We start from the raw sequence: 17,820 nt of genomic DNA on the forward strand, positions 1-17,820 counted from the left end.
TAAGTTTTCTGATTGAGAGGCAAATAGAACCTGATAGAAGGGGCTTGATAATAATCTGGTGGGCTTTAGGCCTTGTAAATTCAGAGGCCCAGACCTATCTATCTCTTCACATGGGGTATATCCTAAGGGAGGTGTGAACCTCCTAGGGGAAGGCACTCTGTTGACTCTCATTACTTGGCTGGCCTGGGAGGAGAGCTGGCCAGGTAAAGGCAGGGGGCATCTCTAACAAGAAATTTACAGTTCTGCCTGTAATGTTGCTGACCCTACTTGACCATCCCCTCAGCTGCAGTGGTCACTTTGGAAGTTGGGCTGAGTGAAGGGCTTTTCAGCTTAGAGCCAATAAGATCTGTGGCTCTGACCTGGGCATCCTTCGACTCCAGGGCAGGTCCATTTCCAGTGATCCCACTCTTGGCAGAGCTGCCAGGGCTCTTCACAAGCTGACTTCTGCTGAAGCCCAGGCTTACCACATTGAAAGCCACTGCAGTGGACTGGCCTGTTGGGTCTCCTTGAAGGCAGATCACTGTACAGATCAGCCATTAATAGGCCTGCCACCCATTGCTTCTGATGCCGAGCTTTCTTTTCCTCCTGGTTTGTGTTAAAGCAGACCAGAGGATGCAAGTCAAGGGAGTGCCCGTTTCCCATCTCTAATCTTCAGTGGCCTGAACTACAAGTCTATAGTCACAGGCATGTTCTGTAGTAGTTTTCCTAAGGTAGACAATGCCCATGAGGAAAATTATATTCTCACTTTAAAACTTTCTTTCCCTTTGGTCTGAAAGGGAGGTTTTTTCTACTTACTGTATACTTCGCTGATGGCGAAGTGAATCTAGCTATGAGATTATTATTTGAGTTCTTATTTTGGCTATGCTATTGCAGAAAAATGTTAGCCATCTCTTTTATAAGGTCTAAAGATTAAATTGTATGTCCTACAGATTCCTTCATAATAGAATTAGTTTCCTACCTTGAAGAGAATAGAGAAATGAAAGAACAAGTTGGGCTTAGAATAGAGAAATGAGGGAGCAAGTCCTAGATCGCTTGCTGACAATAGCAATATCACATGAATACTTAGCAAACTGTTTCAACCATTAGATAACAACTTAAGAAAACATTTACCAGAAGGTCCAATGCCTTCTATTAATTTTAAGAATCATGTATTTGAAAACACCTCTTAAATATCTAACATGGTGTAGTTTGTTTAACCAGTGAACTTAAGCACAACCATATAAAATGTTTTTAGTTTCTCTCTACCAACAAGTTTAAAACATATGATACACAGATTCAGGTCACACAAATTAAAATGTGTCTTTGATTGATTTTAGCAGCTTAAATTTATGGACAATCTTATCTATAAGCCATTTAAAATAAAACTCTTAATAAAATTTCCCCATGTGGACATACAATATGTACACACATATAACATAGCATAGTAGACCAATATAGCAATTTTAATAATAGCTTTTAAAATCTTTAACTCTTTTTGTAGATTGCCAATTGATTTGAATTGCTTTTTCTTTTTAGTAACCTCAGTTAACTATACTTTCTCTCAGTTGGTACTGTTAATACATTATTGGCTTCATCTGTTTACAGAGCCATCCCAAAGTACTGAATACAATAAAAGTGGCTGGAAAAAGTCCATAGGAACCTATAGGAGGACAGCTAAACACAGAACCAACAACGCTTTAGTTTTATGAGCAGCAGATCATATATAACTGTGGATGACAAAAGACTTTAAGTCGCCATGTTTAAAATTATAAACTCATCAACCAACAAGAGGCACTTGCTTACTTCACAGTATTTTTGAAAGCACCTGTAGGATTTTACAAGTATTTAACCCTTTAAGCCTCTGGGGCTTTCTCATTAAGATAACTATCATGTCTAGTAACACAAGATCATTAGACTTTTTAATTCTCAAACATTTGTATTAATAGCATTTTCCATTATAGAAACTTAAAGTCTGGTACCATGTCACATCTTGACAGTAATTCTAATATACTCCAAATAGACTGATTAGTTGGTGTCTCTATAAGATGAGAGACATAGGTCCTTCGATTTTTTCAGTTGGGCCCAAACTGGAAAAACCAAAGTCCAGGATTTACTGGAAATTTTAGAGACCAGATTGTTTGAAACTTTGATTTTTTGAATGCCTGTCAAGAATGCAAAGAAGGCTCAAAATCCAAAATATCTGGTTGAAATAAGATTTCTTAAAATCATGACATAACATAGACCAAATTTGATCATTGTTACAAGGTGATTATTCAAATTTTTGAAAAAAGCACATATTTAAATAACCCATAGCTCTTAATAAAAATTCAGCTGTTTTTTAACAATTAGAATTGAACAGACATCAAGAGAACATAATAGATTACTTTAACACATTGCTTTAACAGAGCATCACAGTTTAATTCTATGTCAAAGAGAAATTGAGCTTTCTGTGATCTTTTGCTGTGAGGTTTCCTTCCTTTACCTTCTTTCATATTGGTGACCATGTTTCTGTGTTTCTGTGTATAAGACATCTTTAAGCATCTTTTGCAGGGCAGGATGAGTGGCAACAAATTCTTTCAGTTTCTGTTTGCTATGAAAAGTCTTAATTTCACCTTCATTCACAAATGAGAGCTTTGCAGGATATAATATTCTGGGCTGGCAGTTTTTCTCTCTTAGTACCTGGGCTATGTCTCGCCATTCCCTTCTAGCTTGTAGGGTTTCTGATGAGAAGTCTGCTGTGAGTCTAATTGGAGATCCTCTAAGAGTGATCTGACGTTTCTCTCTTGCACCTTTTAGGATCTTTTCTTTATGTTTCACTGTGGTGAGTTTGATTACAACATGTCGTGGTGAGGATCTCTTTTGGTCATGTTTATTAGGGGTTCTATAAGCTTCCTGTACTAAGATGCCTCTGTCCTTCTCCAAACCTGGGAAATTTTCTGCTAGTATCTCACTGAAAATGCCTTCTAATCCTTTCTTCCTCTCCATGCCTTCAGGAACTCCTAGAACCCGAATGTTGGGTTTTTTAATAGTATCCTGTAGATTCCCGACAATATTTTTTAGGTTTCTAATTTCTTCTTCTTTTCTTTGGTTTGCCTGTTTCCTTTCCTGTTCTCGGTCTTCTAAGTCTGATATTCTCTCTTCTGCTTCGCCCATTCTGTTTTTAAGGCTCTCTAATGTGTTTGTCATTTGCTCTATTGAACTCTTCATTTCATTATGATTTCTAGTCACTATCAGAGTTTCTTGTTCCACTAGTTGTTTCATTTCATTTTGATTCCTCCTTAATATTTCACTTTCACGAGAGAGATTTTCTATCTTGTCCATGAAGGATTTCTGTAGTTCAAGAATTTGTTTTTGAGAACTTGTTAATGTTCTTATCAATTTTTTGAGATCCGCTTCTTGCATTTCTTCGATCTCATCATCTTCATAATCTTGAATTGGGGTGTCTTTTTCATTTGGGGGCGTCATAGTTTCTTCCTTGTTCTTGTTAGCTTGGTTTTTGCGTTTGTTGTTTGGCATGTTGGAGATATTTGGTTTCTTCACTGTGGTGTTTTTTCTTGTTACACTATGTCTTATATTAAGTGGACTGTCTGCTTTCAGTGGAGCCTTAGAGGCTTGAGATGAGTGTGGACTGAGAGCTGTGTTTGGTTCCTCAGGGTTGAGGGTGTGTCAAGGATGACACTCCCAGGTTAGGTGTGGTAAATCTCTCTTTCTTTTTTTGATTTAAAAGGGAAGGAATTCCGCACAGCTGAACGTAATTGGAGGTAGTTAGCAGGCAAATGATATACCCACAGGAGCCAGAGATCGGAAGCTCTTTCCCAAGGACCACACAGGGAATCTCTGCTGCCCTCAGTGTGGGCTCCAATTCTCCTGAAATCTCCCACTGGGTTGCCAAGTTAGATGCTAATCTCCTGTTATTTCACCCCTCCCCACAGAGTCAGGTTTTTCTGCTAGGCTCAGGGCTGGTGCAGACCTGAGGTCGCCCTGCTTATGACGTATGTCCAAAATGGCGCCTGCTCTGTCTTGCTCGCCTTTGAGAGGTGAGCGGAGAGAGAGAAACTTGTGTCCGTATCAGTCACTTTTTTTATTTTTTTTCTCTCTCTTCTAGTTAGCCTGGTGAACTTTTCCCCACGGAGTTTCAAGCCTCGTTCCCTCTAGCCTCCTCTTTCCGCTTGCCTGCTGGTATCTCGGGCTATGGAGATTCGGCTCACCTCGCGTTCCAGCGCTGGTGCGTTGAGTCTGCCGCTGGTGTCCCGAACTTGGGCTCCCACGCTCTCCACGCAGGTCCACTGTGAATCACTAGTTCCGGAAGAGTTTCCTCTGCTGTTTCATCCCCTACTCTTCCTTGACCCTGCAGTATCTCCACTTATATTAAACTTTCTCTCCCCCCGGACTAAGTGTGCTTCCTGCCTATTCCGCCATCTTGCCGCCTAATTCTTACCTTTCAAATAAATAAATGAACTTTTTTTTTTTTTTTAAAGTTACCGTGTTTTTTAAATTTGGGAAGTAGAGACAGAGCTCCTATCTGCTGGGTCACTCCTTCAATCCCCACAGTGAGACCAGCACTGTGGCATAACGGGTTAAGCTACTGTCTATAGTGCCAGCATCCTATATGGGCACTGATTCAAGTCCTGGCTTCTCCACTTCTGAAGCAGCTTCCTGCTAACACACTTGGGAAAGCAACAGTAGATGGCCGAAGTGCTTGGACTCCTGCACCCACATGGGAGACCCAGAAGAAGGTCCTGGCTTCAACCTGACCTAGCCCTAGCCATTGCAGCCATCTGGGCATTGAACCAGTGGATAGAAGATCTCTCTTTGTAACTCTTTCAAATAAATGAATCTTAAAATAAATAAATAAATAAATAAATAAATAAATAAATCCTGACAGTGACCAGAAATAGGGCCAGGCCAAAGCTGGGAGCCAAAACTCAATTCTAAGTCTGCCGCATAGGGGCCATGGACCCAACTTCTGGAGCCATCACCTGTGGCCTCCCAAGATCTGCGTTGTCAGGAATCTGGAATTGGAAGGCAAAAGCAGGGGATTGAATCCATGCACTCTGATGTGAGATGCTGGCGTCTTAACTGCTAGGCCAAGCACCTAAACCCTTTCTTGTTTCCTGCAATAGCTATTTTGTGCACGTACATACAGTGCTAAAATTTTGGAAGTAGCATTTAGAGTAGAACTTTAGTTTGTATGAAAATGCAATTTTGCTTTTTTGGCACAGTGGTTATAAAGTATCTAAACTTGTGATGTAATAAAAATTTATTTATTTGGAAGGCAGAGTTAGAGATCTTCCAACTGCTAATTCACTTCCAAATGACCGCAGTGGTTGGGGCTGGTCCAGGCTGACGCTGGGAGCCTGGATGTCCATCCAGGTCTCCCACTGGGTAGCAAGGTTCCAAGCACTTGGACTGTCATCCACTGCTTTCCCCGGTGCGTTAGCAGGAGCTGGATTAGAAGTCAAGCAGGGGCCATTGCTGAGGCATAGTAGGTTAAGCCTCCACCTGTGGCGCCAGCATCCCATATGGGTGCTAGTTTGTGTCCCACTGGTCCTCTTCTGATCCAGCTCTCTGCTTATGGCCTGGGAAAGCAGTGGAGGATGGCCCAAGTGCCTGGGCCTCTGCACCCACACTGCAGATCTGGAGGAGGCTCCTGGATCCTGGCTTCAGATTGGCCCAGCTCTGGCCATTCAGGCTACTTGGAGAGTGAACTGCTAGATGGAGGGCCTCTCTTTCTCTCCCTCTGTCTGTAACTCTGCCTCTTGTATAAATAAATAAACCTTTAAGAAAAAGAAGTCAAGCAGCCAGGACTTGAGCTGTCATTCATATGGGATATTGGCATCACAGGCAGTGGCTTAACGTACTGCACCACATGCTGGCCCCAGTGTTCACACTCGTGGGTTCATCTTCATTTAGTGATTCTTTGGTCTGTTTAGAGTCAGTGCCAAATGTAAATGTGAAGTTTAGAAAAACCAGTGTCTAGCCAGCACCGTGGCTTAACAGTCTAATCCTCCGCCTTGCGGCGCCGGCACACCGGGTTCTAGTCCTGGTTGGGGCGCCGGATTCTATCCCAGTTGCCACTCTTCCAGGCCAGCTCTCTGCTATGGCCCGGGAAGGCAGTGGAGGATGGCCCAAGTGCTTGGGCCCTGCACCCGCATGGGAGACCAGGAGAAGCACCTGGCTCCTGGCTTCGGATCAGCGCGATGCGCTGGCCACAGCGGCCATTGGAGGGTGAACCAACAGCAAAAAGGAAGACCTTTCTCTCTGTCTCTCTCACTATCCACTCTACCTGTCCAAAAAAAAAAAAAAAAAAAAAGAAGAAGAAAAAAGAAAAAAGAAAAACCAGTGTCTTTGGAAAGGGTGGTCACTGTTCTTCATTGCCCACCACTCAAGACTGTTGGAGTAGTAAGGGGAAACTTGTAGAGCTTTGACAACCGGATCTGAATTGCTGGGCTTCTTGCTGTTTGTCTTTGGGTATCTGTGGCTGATTTTGGACTACTTTGTAATGTGCGTACAAAGTGGTAAGACAGAGTGGCCGAGTTGATTTCTTCTAATAGTTCCTTTCCTTTGAAAAACCTAGTGGCAGGAACAAAAGGGGAAGCCGTGACTCTTCTATACATAAAAAGTGTGGCGGGTAGAGGTGGGGCTGTGAGAAGTGAGTCATTAGGCCATGTTATTGTGCAGACAGCATAGGGTTACTTATACAAACCAAGATGGCTACAGTGTCAGTAGGCAATGCAATTTTATGGGACCACTGTTGTATATGTGGTCTGTCATTGATCAGAAGGTTATTACAGAACACATGACTGTAGGTACTTTTTGCTTTCCCTCATCGGTACTGAAACACAGCCTCTACTGGGTGTGCATATTAACTGCTTCGTTACTCTGTGTTGCAGGAGACTGAGTGCCCTCTGAGGCTTGCTGTCTGCCAGCACTGTGGTTTGGAACTGTCTGTTCTCAAACTGAAGGAACATGAAGATTACTGTGGTGCCCGGACAGAGCTATGTGGCAGTTGTGGGCGCAATGTCCTTGTGAAAGATCTGAAGACTCACCCTGACATTTGTGGGAGAGAAGGGGAGGAAAAGAGAAATGAGGTTGCCATACCTCCCCAAGCATATGATGAGTCATTTGATCAAGATGGAATCTGGATCGCATCCCAACTCCTCAGACAAATTGAGGCTCTGGACCCACCTGTGAGGATACCCCGGAGGCCCCTGAGAGACTTTGGGTCAGACTTTTTTCATAATAGGACTACCAACCAAAGGAACATGCCACCTCAGTTTCCAATTCAGAATAATCTATGTAAGTTGTGTTAAGATTAGGAAACCGAAGTGGTATCAGAATCCCAGGGTAAATAGGAGCAGGGCTTTGGCAAAGTAGATTGTGATTATAGAAACCTGAGCATGGCTGGTAACACTGCGAAGAATACTTACATTCCTACAAAATGAGAATAACAGAGACTTTTCACTGTTGTGGTACAGTGAAGGGTGATGGTGATGGCAGTGCTGTAATAGCTGACACACCTTCTGAGCCTCAGGCATTTGCAACAGCCAGCTGGTTCGATGGTCTCTTTGTCTGAAATCAGGCAATCTGATTCTGAGCTCTGAAACATTGTTATGTAATGAAGAAAATATAGATGACGTGTTGAGCACCGTTACCCTAGTTAGAGCCCAGAAATAGCAGTTATTAATATACAATCAGAATAACAGTAGGCTTAATGTTCAGAGAACAATGAGAACCAGATGGCTGGGGGCGCTGGTGGACCTGGGGCTGTTTTATTGGTGCCCCATGCCTCTTTGCTGGGCAGGGACTTGATTGAGGTATAGCAGTATGTCTAAAGGATCTTGAGTGTTCTTTGGTTTTGTTTTTCCCCCCCTAGTTGAAGAACAAGAAAGGCAGGAAAGGAATAGAAGCCGACAGCCCCTCAAAGAGGGTGGTGAAGACAGTGCGAACTTGGACTTCATGTTGGCCCTAAGTCTGCAAAATGAAGGCCAGTCCTCCAGCTTAGCAGAGCAGGACTTCTGGAGGGCCATTTGTGAGGCAGACCAGCCTCATGGTGGTCCCGCTTCTCTGAACGACATAAAGGGTAGGTTTGCTTATTCTGTAGTATCTGTCTACAGCATTTTATTTTATTTATTTGTTTATTTTATTTTATTTTATTGCAGCTTATTTATTTGCAATGTAGAATTTGAGAGGTAGAAGACAGAGAAAAGTCTTTGATCTTCTGGTTCCTTCCCCAGATAGATGCACTGGCTGGAGCTGAACCTGTCTGAAGCCAGGAACCTCTTCCAGGTCTCCCATGTGGGTGCAGGGGCCCAAGGACTTGGGCCATGTTCCACTGCTTTCCCAGGCTATAGTAGAGAGCTGGGTCAGAAGTGGAGCAGCCGGGACTCGAACTGGCACCCATATGGGATGCCGGTGCCATAGGCAGAGGCTTAGCCTACTATGCCACAGCAATGGCCCCTCTCAGCTTTTTTAAATGTCTCTCTCTCTCTTTTTTTTTTTTTCGTGTACTTGAAATATAGAGTGAGTGAGAGAGAACCAGAGTTCTTCTGTCTACTGATTTATTCCGCAAATAGCGTGTAGCAGCCAGTCTGGGCATGGCTGAAGCCAACTGCCCAGAACTCCTCCTGCTCTTCCACATGGGTGGCAGAGGTCTAAGTGCTTGAGCCGTCATCATCTGCTGCCTCCCAAAATGCATTAGCAGGAAATTGAATGGGAAGCAGAGGAGCTGTGACTTGGAACTGGTACTCTGATATGGGATGTGGCCATCCCAGTGACAGCTTAACCTGTTGCACCACAATGCCTGCCTTTCCCAATTTATTATTATTTTTTAAAGATTTATTTATTTTTTGAAAGAGTTACACAGAGAGGGAGAGACAGATTGACTCTTGGTAGAAGCCAGGAGTCAGGAGCTTCTTCCTGGCCTCACACATAGGGGCAGGGACCCAAGCACTTGGGCCATCTTCCTCTGCTTTCACAGGCGCATTAGCAAGGAGCCAGAAGTGGGGCAGCCAGGTCTCTAATCAGTGCCCATAAGGGATGCTGGCATCGCAGGCAGTGGCTTAACCCACTATGTCACAACACTGGCCCCCAACTAATTTTTTAAAATTGTCAGAATAGGGGCTAGTATCTTGGTATAGTAAGTTATGCCACTATTTGTAATGCCTGCATCCCATGTGGGCGCCAGTTCGTGTCCTGGCTGTTCCACTTCCAGTCTGGCTCCCTGCTAATGCACCTGGGAAAGCAGTGGAGGATGGCCCACATTCAAGGATTTATTTATTTCAAAGAGCAACAGAGAGGGAGAGCAAAAGATAGATAAATCTTCCCTCCGTTAGTTCACACCCCAGATGTCCATGATTGCTGGGTCTGGGCCAGGCCGAAGCCAGGAGCCTAGGATTCCATCCGGGCCGCCTGCATCTTCCACTGCTGTCCAGGTGCATTAGCAGGAGGTGAATCAGAAGTGGAGCAGTAGACATTTGAATTGGTGTTTCGATATGCAATACCATTGTCACAGATGGCAGCTTAACCCATTGTGCCACAATGTTGACCTCTAAAAACAGCTATTTTTTAAATGTTGGATATATGTTTTCAGTTTTTATTTTCAAAAAATTTATTTTCATTTTATTTGAAAGGTAGAAGACAGAGCTCTTCTGTCTGCTGGTTCCTTCCTCAAATGCCCCACCACAGCCAGGGCTGGGCCAGGCTGAAGCCAGGAGCCTCTGTCTCCATCCAGGTCTTCCATATGACTGCAGGAACCCAAGTACTTGAGCCATTGCCTCCCTGGGTTCACATTAGCTGGAATTGGAAGCAAAACCAGGACTAAATCCAGCACCTCGGATGTGGATTACCAGCATACCAAGCAGCACCTTAATGCTGTGCCAAATACCTGCCCCAAACTAAGCTTTTGAAATACAAAGGCTGGATTTTTTTTTTTTTTTTTTTTTTTTAGAATATTTATTTATTTGAAAGGCCGAGTTACAGAGAGGCAGAGGCCAAAAGAGAGAGAGAGGTCTTCCATCCACTGATTCACTCCCCCCGAGATGGCCACAACAGCCACAGCTACACCGATCTGAAGCCAGGAGCTTCTGCCAGGTCTCCCACATGGGTGCAGGGGCCCAAGGACTTGGGCCATCTTCCACTGTTCTCTCAGGCCATAGCAGAGAGCTGGTTTGGAAGTGGAGCACCCAGGACTCGAACTGGCACCCATATGGGGATGCCAGCACCGCAGGCGGCAGCTTTACCCACTGCGCCACAGCACTGGCCCCGATTCATGATGGATTTAAAACACTCAAGTTGTCAGGGATTTAGGGACCTGAAAGTTTGTAGCCCTCAGGTGTGATTTCTCTTCGTGCCACTGTATGAGTAATGACTCCAAGAACAGTGGGTCACCTCTAAACATCTTGTTGGTTCAGGTAAAATACGAATTAGTCCTGGACCCAAACAGTAAATTCTGGGTCTTGTGTGGCCTGAAAAATAGCAAATATTTGTTGTAATCCCCTCTGGACCGTGGTTGGGTTAACAGATTCAAAGACTGCATAAGATGATTCTCTGGTTCCTTAGGGGGCTGTGTTACCACAGGTTGTAAAACCACTGTTCTTGGACGTATTTTCTGCCTTAACAAGAATGCTTTTGTGGGGCTGGTGTTGTGGCACAGTGCCTGTAGCACCCGCAGTCCATATTGCAAGGCCGGTTTGAGTTCCTGCTATGCTGCTCGCAGTTCAGGTTCCTGATGATGCACCTGGAAGCCAGTGGGTGATGACCCAAGTGCTTGGGCCCCTGTCACCCATGTCAGAGACCTCGATGGAGTTTCTTGCTCCTGACTTCAGCCTGTTTCAGCCCTGGATGTCATAGCCATTTGGGGAGTGAACCAGTGGATGGAGGATCTCTACCTGTTGCCTCTCCCTCTACCCCTTGCCTCTCTGTCCCCGCCCCCCATCACTCTGCCTAGCAAATAAATAAATAGCTCTTTTTAAGAAAATAATACTTTCTGGGGCTGGCACTGTGGTGTAGCAGGTAAAGCCGCCACCTGCAGTGCCAGCATTCCGCATGGGGGCCTTGGAAGAAGCTCTTGGCTCCTGGCTTCGGATCTGCCCAGCCCTGGCTGTTGTGGCCATTTGGGGAGTGAACCATCAGATGGAAGATCTCTCTCTCTGCCTCTGCCTCTCTGTAACTCTTCCTTTCAAATAAATAAAGAAATCTTAAGAAAAAGAAAATAATGCTTTCTGTATTGTAGATAGGTTTAAAAAATAATTTACATTTATAATAAAAATGATTGAATGTACCTTAGTGGGCAAATTGTTTGAATGTGAGCTATATCTCAAAAAGCTATGAAAAAAGGTAGATAAGTATGAAAAAAATTAAGGTCATCTGAAAGAAAAGCTACTCTGATTCTTAGCTCTGATCAACTGAAAGCAGAGGTTTGCTCCATCTTTCCAGAGCTCAGCCCTGAGGTCGTCTGTCAGAGACCATCTGTATATAAAAGAACAGGAATGCATAATCCAGTGGTTTCCTTAGGGTGACTTCCTAAGTTTGGGGAACAGAACAAGGCTTCCTAATGTTCGACTTCTTATTCTTTTCCCTTTCTGAGTTGGGTTAACCCTTATGGAATGGTCCTATTTAGGTACTGCCTGTAATACATGCAGTTTATGCTTCTTCCCTTAAAGAAAATGCCCTCATCCCAAAATCTTTCTTTTGGGCACTGTCTTATTTTCTCTGTTTCCTTATCAAGTTTTCAGCCTTCATTTTCATCAGAGCATTTAAACTGGTGCTGAAGAAAGTAAAATTGTAGTGAGAAATGAAAATTCTGGATTGAGTATAGTTTCCGTATTTTTTTCAAAAGTCAGTGAAGACTGCATTGTTGTCAAGGTTGGTTTGTGAGGTTGTTTCACTACTCTGTTCCTCTCCACTAGTTTGGAATTTTTAATCTGCCTCATGAAGACTGTTTACTCCACCCATTGCACTTCTTCCAGTCAATACTGTAGCCTTAGAATTAAATACTACTGATATGGTTAGTGTTCTTCTCAATGCCGTGAAGTAGCTATTTCTGTTTTTATACTCATTGTGTTTTGCATGTGTTTTCCATTTCTCTTGCTCACTCATTCTTCCTTCTCAGAACTTCCTTCTAGGATAATTTTCTTTCTTTTTTTTTTTTTTTTTTGAAGTATGTTCTGTTGAAGATATATTTTGGTTGTAAATTCCTCCTTTCGGTTTGCCTGAAAATATCTTCATTTTGCTTTTAATTTTGAAGTTTCTCTGGCCATGTAGTCTCAGGTTGCCAATTAATTTGTCTTAGTTCTTGGAAGACATTGTTTCTTGCTGCCTGTTGGTAGCTGTGGAGAAGTCTTCCATTAATGATGTTTCACTGCAGGTACTCACCTTCTCTGTCCACCTGATTTGTAAGATCTTTTTGTCTTTGCCGGTCTGTAGTTTCCTGATGATTTCTCTGCTTTTAAATGTTATCTGTCTTATGCTGTAGATTGTCTCCTTAGTTGTTTCTAATTTTTCTGCTTGTTTAATATGCTTGTTGAGATTTTTCACTTGAGTTCTCTTTATTTTCCTCATTGTGCCATGTCATTTTGTTATTCTTTTTTTTTTTTTTTTAAGATTTATTTATTTGAAAGGAAGAGTTAGAGATCTTCCATTTCTTGGTTCACTCCCCAATCACCACAAACAGCCAAGGCTGGACCTGACCAAAGGCAGGAACCTGAAACTCCATCTGGGTCTCCCAGGTGGGTTAGCAGGAAGGTGGATTGGAAGTGGAACAGCTGGGTCTCAAACCAGCATCTCTGTGGGATGCTGGTATCCTAGGATGTAGTTTAACTTGCTGTGCCACAGTGCTGGCCACCAGGGCCCATGCTGTGGTGTAGTCGGTAAAGCCACCACCTGAAGTGCCTAATTCCATAAGGGCACCGATTTGTGTCCCGGCTGCTCCCCTTCTGATCCAGCTCTCTGCTGTGGCCTGGGAAAACAGTAGAAGATGGCCCAAGTCCTTGGGCCCCTGCACCCGTGTGGGAGACCCACAAGAAGCTCCTGGCTCCTGCCTTAGGATCAGCTCAGCTCTGGCCATTGAGTCCATTTGAGGAGTGAACCAGCAGATGGAAGACTTCTCTCTTTTTCTCTGCCTCTGCCTCTCTGTAACTCTGCCTTTCAAATGAATAAATCTTTAAAAAACATCATCTTTCATACCTTAGTTATATTACAGTTCCCTCTTTAACATGTCTTTAGGCATGTTCCATATACTTATTTTTCTTTGTGATACCAGTGTTTGAGATCTGGTTTTGCCATTTGTTGTTTCTGCTGATTCATTCATGGCACGTGCTGTTGGGAACATGTGTGTGTGCATGTACACATGTTTGTATGTCACAGTTTTCTGGCATGCTCTTGGGATTTCTATGTGCTTCTTGTAGTTACCTAAGGATACTGCTAAAAAGGGATAATTTTATATTGAATTTTGACTTGGACTTTTTAAAATCAAAGTGTGTCAAAATTACATGTAAATCCATAAATAGAGATGGTAAGCTCCCACCTATGTGAGGATGATGTTATGGTAACTGCTGCTAAGTAGGTAGGCAGTTCCTGTACCTCTTCCACTTATCGCCCCCCATTTGATTAGCGGTTACCGAGAGTGTTGTGTTCGGAAATCTCAGGTTCCACATGCCTTTATTCATTCACTTAAGTTACTTTTAGTCAATGTCTTTTTTGGTATTTTGTACTGGGAGGAATTTTCTGGTTATCGTTTGTCAAGAATAGATAAGCCTCAGTTTCTGTATCTGTAAAGTGATAATAATTTAGGATTCACTTTTTAAGTTTTTCCTTAGAATTTAAATAATGTATAGAACGTGCTTAGATCAACACATGGGATCATTATACGTTTAAATCTCTTCCTTAATTAGAATAGTGGGGAGACTGCTACTTTTCTGCTGCTCAGAAAATTGGTGACAAGTAAACTGTTGTTCATTATGAAAGTTTGTCTAGAGTTTCTCTCTTGGATTTTGAGGATTTAATACACCCACACGTTGCCATTAGCTAAGAACCGTCAAATGAAGTGAAACTCTTACATAAACCTCATAAAAGGAATCACTAACGGAAATGAAGTTTGCTTCTGTTAACTTTAGTCTGTGTGGCCTGATACCTAGGTGCCGCTGATGAGACCGTGTTGCCTTGCGAGTTCTGTGAGGAGCTCTACCCAGAGGAGCTGCTGATTGACCATCAGGTGTGTTCTGCATTACTTGAGGGCTTTCAGGAGGAACGTGTGCAGCCTGTTGTTAAGGCCGCTTGAGGTCTTCAGCTAATTATTTAATACAGTGCCTGGAGTAGGAGTAGTGCCTATGTTTCTTACTGTGGTGTGACTGTTGTGTGGATCCGAAAGCATCCTGTGCCCTCTTAGAGAAACAATGCTCGTCCCAGCAGACCTTCCACACAGTGGCAATGGTGTACCTCTCCACCGGCCATCTTGTGATCTGGTCTCATCTCGTGCCACATACTGATTTACTGGAACTGTTGAAGTCTTGGCAGTTGTGTGTAAGAGCCAAGGTCTTTTATACACATGATTTTCTTTGTTTGGAAGCCGGGTGGCCTCTTCTGGCTACGCTCCCTTAATACTTCCAGCCACACAGACCCCTTCCTTACCAGCTTGGTTCAGACCTGACTTTTGGGAAACCATTATTTTTTTTGTGATTTATTTATTTTTCTTTTTTATTATTTATTTGAAGGAGTTACAGAGAGAGAGGAGAGACAGAGTGAGATCTTTCATTTGCTGGTTCACTCCCCAAATGGCCACAACAGCCAGAGGCTGGGCCAGGCCAAAAGCCAGGAGCCAGGAGCTTCATCCAGATCTCTGATGTGTGTTCATGGGCCCAAGCACATGGGTCATCTTCCACTACTTTCCCAGGTGCATTAGCAGGGAACTGAATTGAAAGTGGAGCAGCCAGGACTTGGACTGGCTTCCATATGGGAGCCTGGCACTGCAGATGGCTGCTTAACCCACTGCGCCACAGCACTAGCTCCTGAGAAACCATTCTCTAGGAAAGGGGGTCCTGGGTCCACCTGTGTGCTCCCTGGAAGTCTGTGTCTGCTTTTCTTACAGCCTGTCACCCTGTGATGTAGTCCCCTCACCCCCTGGTTGGTCTGCACCACTAGACTGAGTTCCTCGAGGACAGGTTCCAGGTGTTCCTCATTTTACAGTCAGTATTGGCATAGGAAAGATGTCAGGTGTTTGTTGAATGAGTGAAAGTGTTTGAACCATGTAGGAATGTTTATTGCATAGCCATATGAATTTGAGAACTACGTGGTGGAAGGAACCACATTTTCCTCGGTGCTCTTGGGCTGACTGATTTAGTTTGGTCTGGTCTGACATTCCCATCACTACTAAGTAGTCCCTATGCTATGGGTATTGGGACATACCTTCCCTTCGTAAGTAGAATAATCATATATATATGTTTATATATATGTATTTAGATATATATATAAAGAGTTTAAATATTTAGATATATATATATATATATATTTTAGGATTTTTCCAGTTAGACCAGAATTTTTTTTTTTCAAGATTTATTTATTTATTTGAAAGGCAGAGGTAGAGAGAGGAAAAAAAAGAAATGTTCTATCTGCTGGTTTACTCCCCAAATGGCATCAATGGCTGGGGCTGGGCCAGGCCAAAGTCAGGAACCAGGAGCTTCTTCTGGGTTTCCACATGGCTGTGAGGGGCCCAAGGACTTGGGCCATCTTCCGTTGCTTTCCCAGGTGTATTAGCAGGGAGCTGAATTGTAAGTGGAGCCACTGGGACTCAAAACGGAACCCATATGGGTTGCCAGCACTGCAGGCTATGGCTTAACCCTCTGTGCAGCAGTGTAGGCCCAGTAATATGGTATTTGAATACATTTGAGTTTTTGGTTTAGGAGCAGCATATGAAAATCCATTAATTAGGATATTAAAGAATATTTGGGCCTTTTTTATTGTATGGATGGAGGAAGAATCTTTAATCTCTTTCAAATCAATTTAAAAAGAATAATCACGTGAGCGCAGTTTGTAAAAAATAACATTGAAATGTTTGAAACTAAAGTGAGTATTGTAGCTGCGTTCTTCTGGCCTTTTTTTTTTTTTTTTTTAAGGATTTATTATTTATTTGGAAGGTAGAGTTACAGAGAGGCAGAGAGGTCTTCCACCCGCTGGTTCACTCCCCAGATGGCCTCAACGGCCAGAGCTGCGCCAGTCTGAAGCCAGGATCCAGGAGCTTCTTCCAGGTCTCCCACGTGGGTGCAGGGGCCCAAGGACTTGGGTCATCTTCTGCTGCCATAGCAGAGAGCTGGATCAGAAGGGGAGCAGCCGGGATGCGAACTGGCACCCATATAGGATGCTGGCACTGCAGACCGAGGCTTTACCAGCTGCGCCACAGCACCGGCCCTTCTCCTGGCCCTTTCTGAACTCCCTCCCCAATATTAAGTGGCATTAACATTTGTGACTTATAGAAAATGTTTTAGAAATGTAGATTTTTCCTTAGCCTCTGATTTTTTTTTTTAACTTATGATTTTTGAATGGCAGACAAGCTGTAACCCTTCACGTGCCTTCCCATCACTCAGTACTGACAGCTCTTCCCCCAGAGGGATGGAGGATTCTGATGTCATCTTCCAGAATTTTCTGCAGCAGGCTACAAGTAACCAGCTAGGCTCTTTGATGGTCCTGAACAATTCCCGCCCTGTGGAGGAGAGTGTCATCATCCCCTGTGAATTCTGTGGGGTACAGCTGGAGGAGGAGGTGCTGTTCCATCACCAGGTAAGGTCCCTGGAGACCCCGTCCACGTGGCCCCTCAGGAACTGAGTGTTCTTGCTTGGCCTCTGGGCTCTATTCCACCCTGGCCGGGAATCCACATGCTTGGCTTTGTGCCCTGCCCTGTTATGTGAGTTGACTTTATCAATGGTATCTAATACCACAGGCCTTTAGACTTTCTCTACCTGGAATTGTTATTACCACCTGGGAGCCACAGTTCCAGGACTGCCTCTGTGGGAGCAGTCATGGCAGCCTGGCCAGAAGATTTGAATGACTCTCCCTGAGGTTGCTGACGCATTCCTCTTTGCCAGGGTGGTTCTTCCCATTGTGTCATTTGAGACTTGCGTCCCAGGAGAGCCGAGAGTCTGGTTCTGGCTCTGATGTATGGTTCATCTTGGCTAGGTTCTGTCCCCTTCACTGGGGAGATCTGTAAGCGTGGAAGTTGGAGTAGACAGTGTGCAGCCCTTCGTTTTCTCCTGCCTGTAGTTGTTTTGAGGCGCCATCACGCAGGTACCACTCCTGTAGCTGATGCCACTCAGCTGTTGCTAGAACATCAAACATTCCATTCGAGGTAGCTGCTAGGTGTCTCCAAGGGGTGACATTGAAATAAGCAGCTAGTTAAAGTATAGGAGTGCTTTCTGCGCTCCCCCAAACCAGTAGTCCTTCCTTTACCCCTGCACAAACCAGGAATTACTTCAGTCAGTGCCTTGGGCACTCACAGAATGACTGCTTCATTCCAGCCGTGTACTTCTCCTTGCTCCCAGGAGCCTCCTCTCGGTGGTTGGTAAAGTCCCCCTCCAGCTAAGATATGCTTATCCAAATACTGCTGCTGCTTGCTTTCGCTCTCTCTCAGCTCAGAGGCACTAATGCTTGTTTTTCTTGTTTAGGACCAATGTGACCAACGTCCAGCCACAGCAAACAACCATGTGTTGGAGGGGATTCCCAGGCGGGATTCCCAGCTTCCAAAGACCTCCCCAGAGCTGCCTCGGAGGCGTGTCAGACACCAGGGTATTAGCCGAGGCTGAGCGGCCTTGGACCTGCCTTTCCCTTCTCACCTGCTGCTCTATCTTGGGCTTA

At 44.1% G+C, this 17,820-nt stretch overlaps 1 protein-coding gene across 2 annotated transcripts in view; it reads left to right on the forward strand.

The window, feature by feature from the left end:
* The window catches only part of TRAFD1 (TRAF-type zinc finger domain containing 1), a 33,120-nt gene that overhangs the window by 12,976 nt on the left and 2,324 nt on the right, over nucleotides 1-17,820 (forward strand). For both annotated transcript variants that reach the window (XM_062182166.1, XM_062182165.1), the window contains exons 5-9: nucleotides 6,873-7,278; nucleotides 7,856-8,062; nucleotides 14,115-14,191; nucleotides 16,519-16,749; nucleotides 17,631-17,751. In XM_062182166.1, coding sequence (XP_062038150.1) covers nucleotides 6,873-7,278; nucleotides 7,856-8,062; nucleotides 14,115-14,191; nucleotides 16,519-16,749; nucleotides 17,631-17,751 — 1,042 coding nt within the window. The remainder of the gene's footprint in view (nucleotides 1-6,872; nucleotides 7,279-7,855; nucleotides 8,063-14,114; nucleotides 14,192-16,518; nucleotides 16,750-17,630; nucleotides 17,752-17,820) is intronic.

This window comes from Lepus europaeus, chromosome 23, assembly GCF_033115175.1.
Source record: "Lepus europaeus isolate LE1 chromosome 23, mLepTim1.pri, whole genome shotgun sequence".
Lineage (NCBI taxonomy): Eukaryota > Metazoa > Chordata > Mammalia > Lagomorpha > Leporidae > Lepus > Lepus europaeus.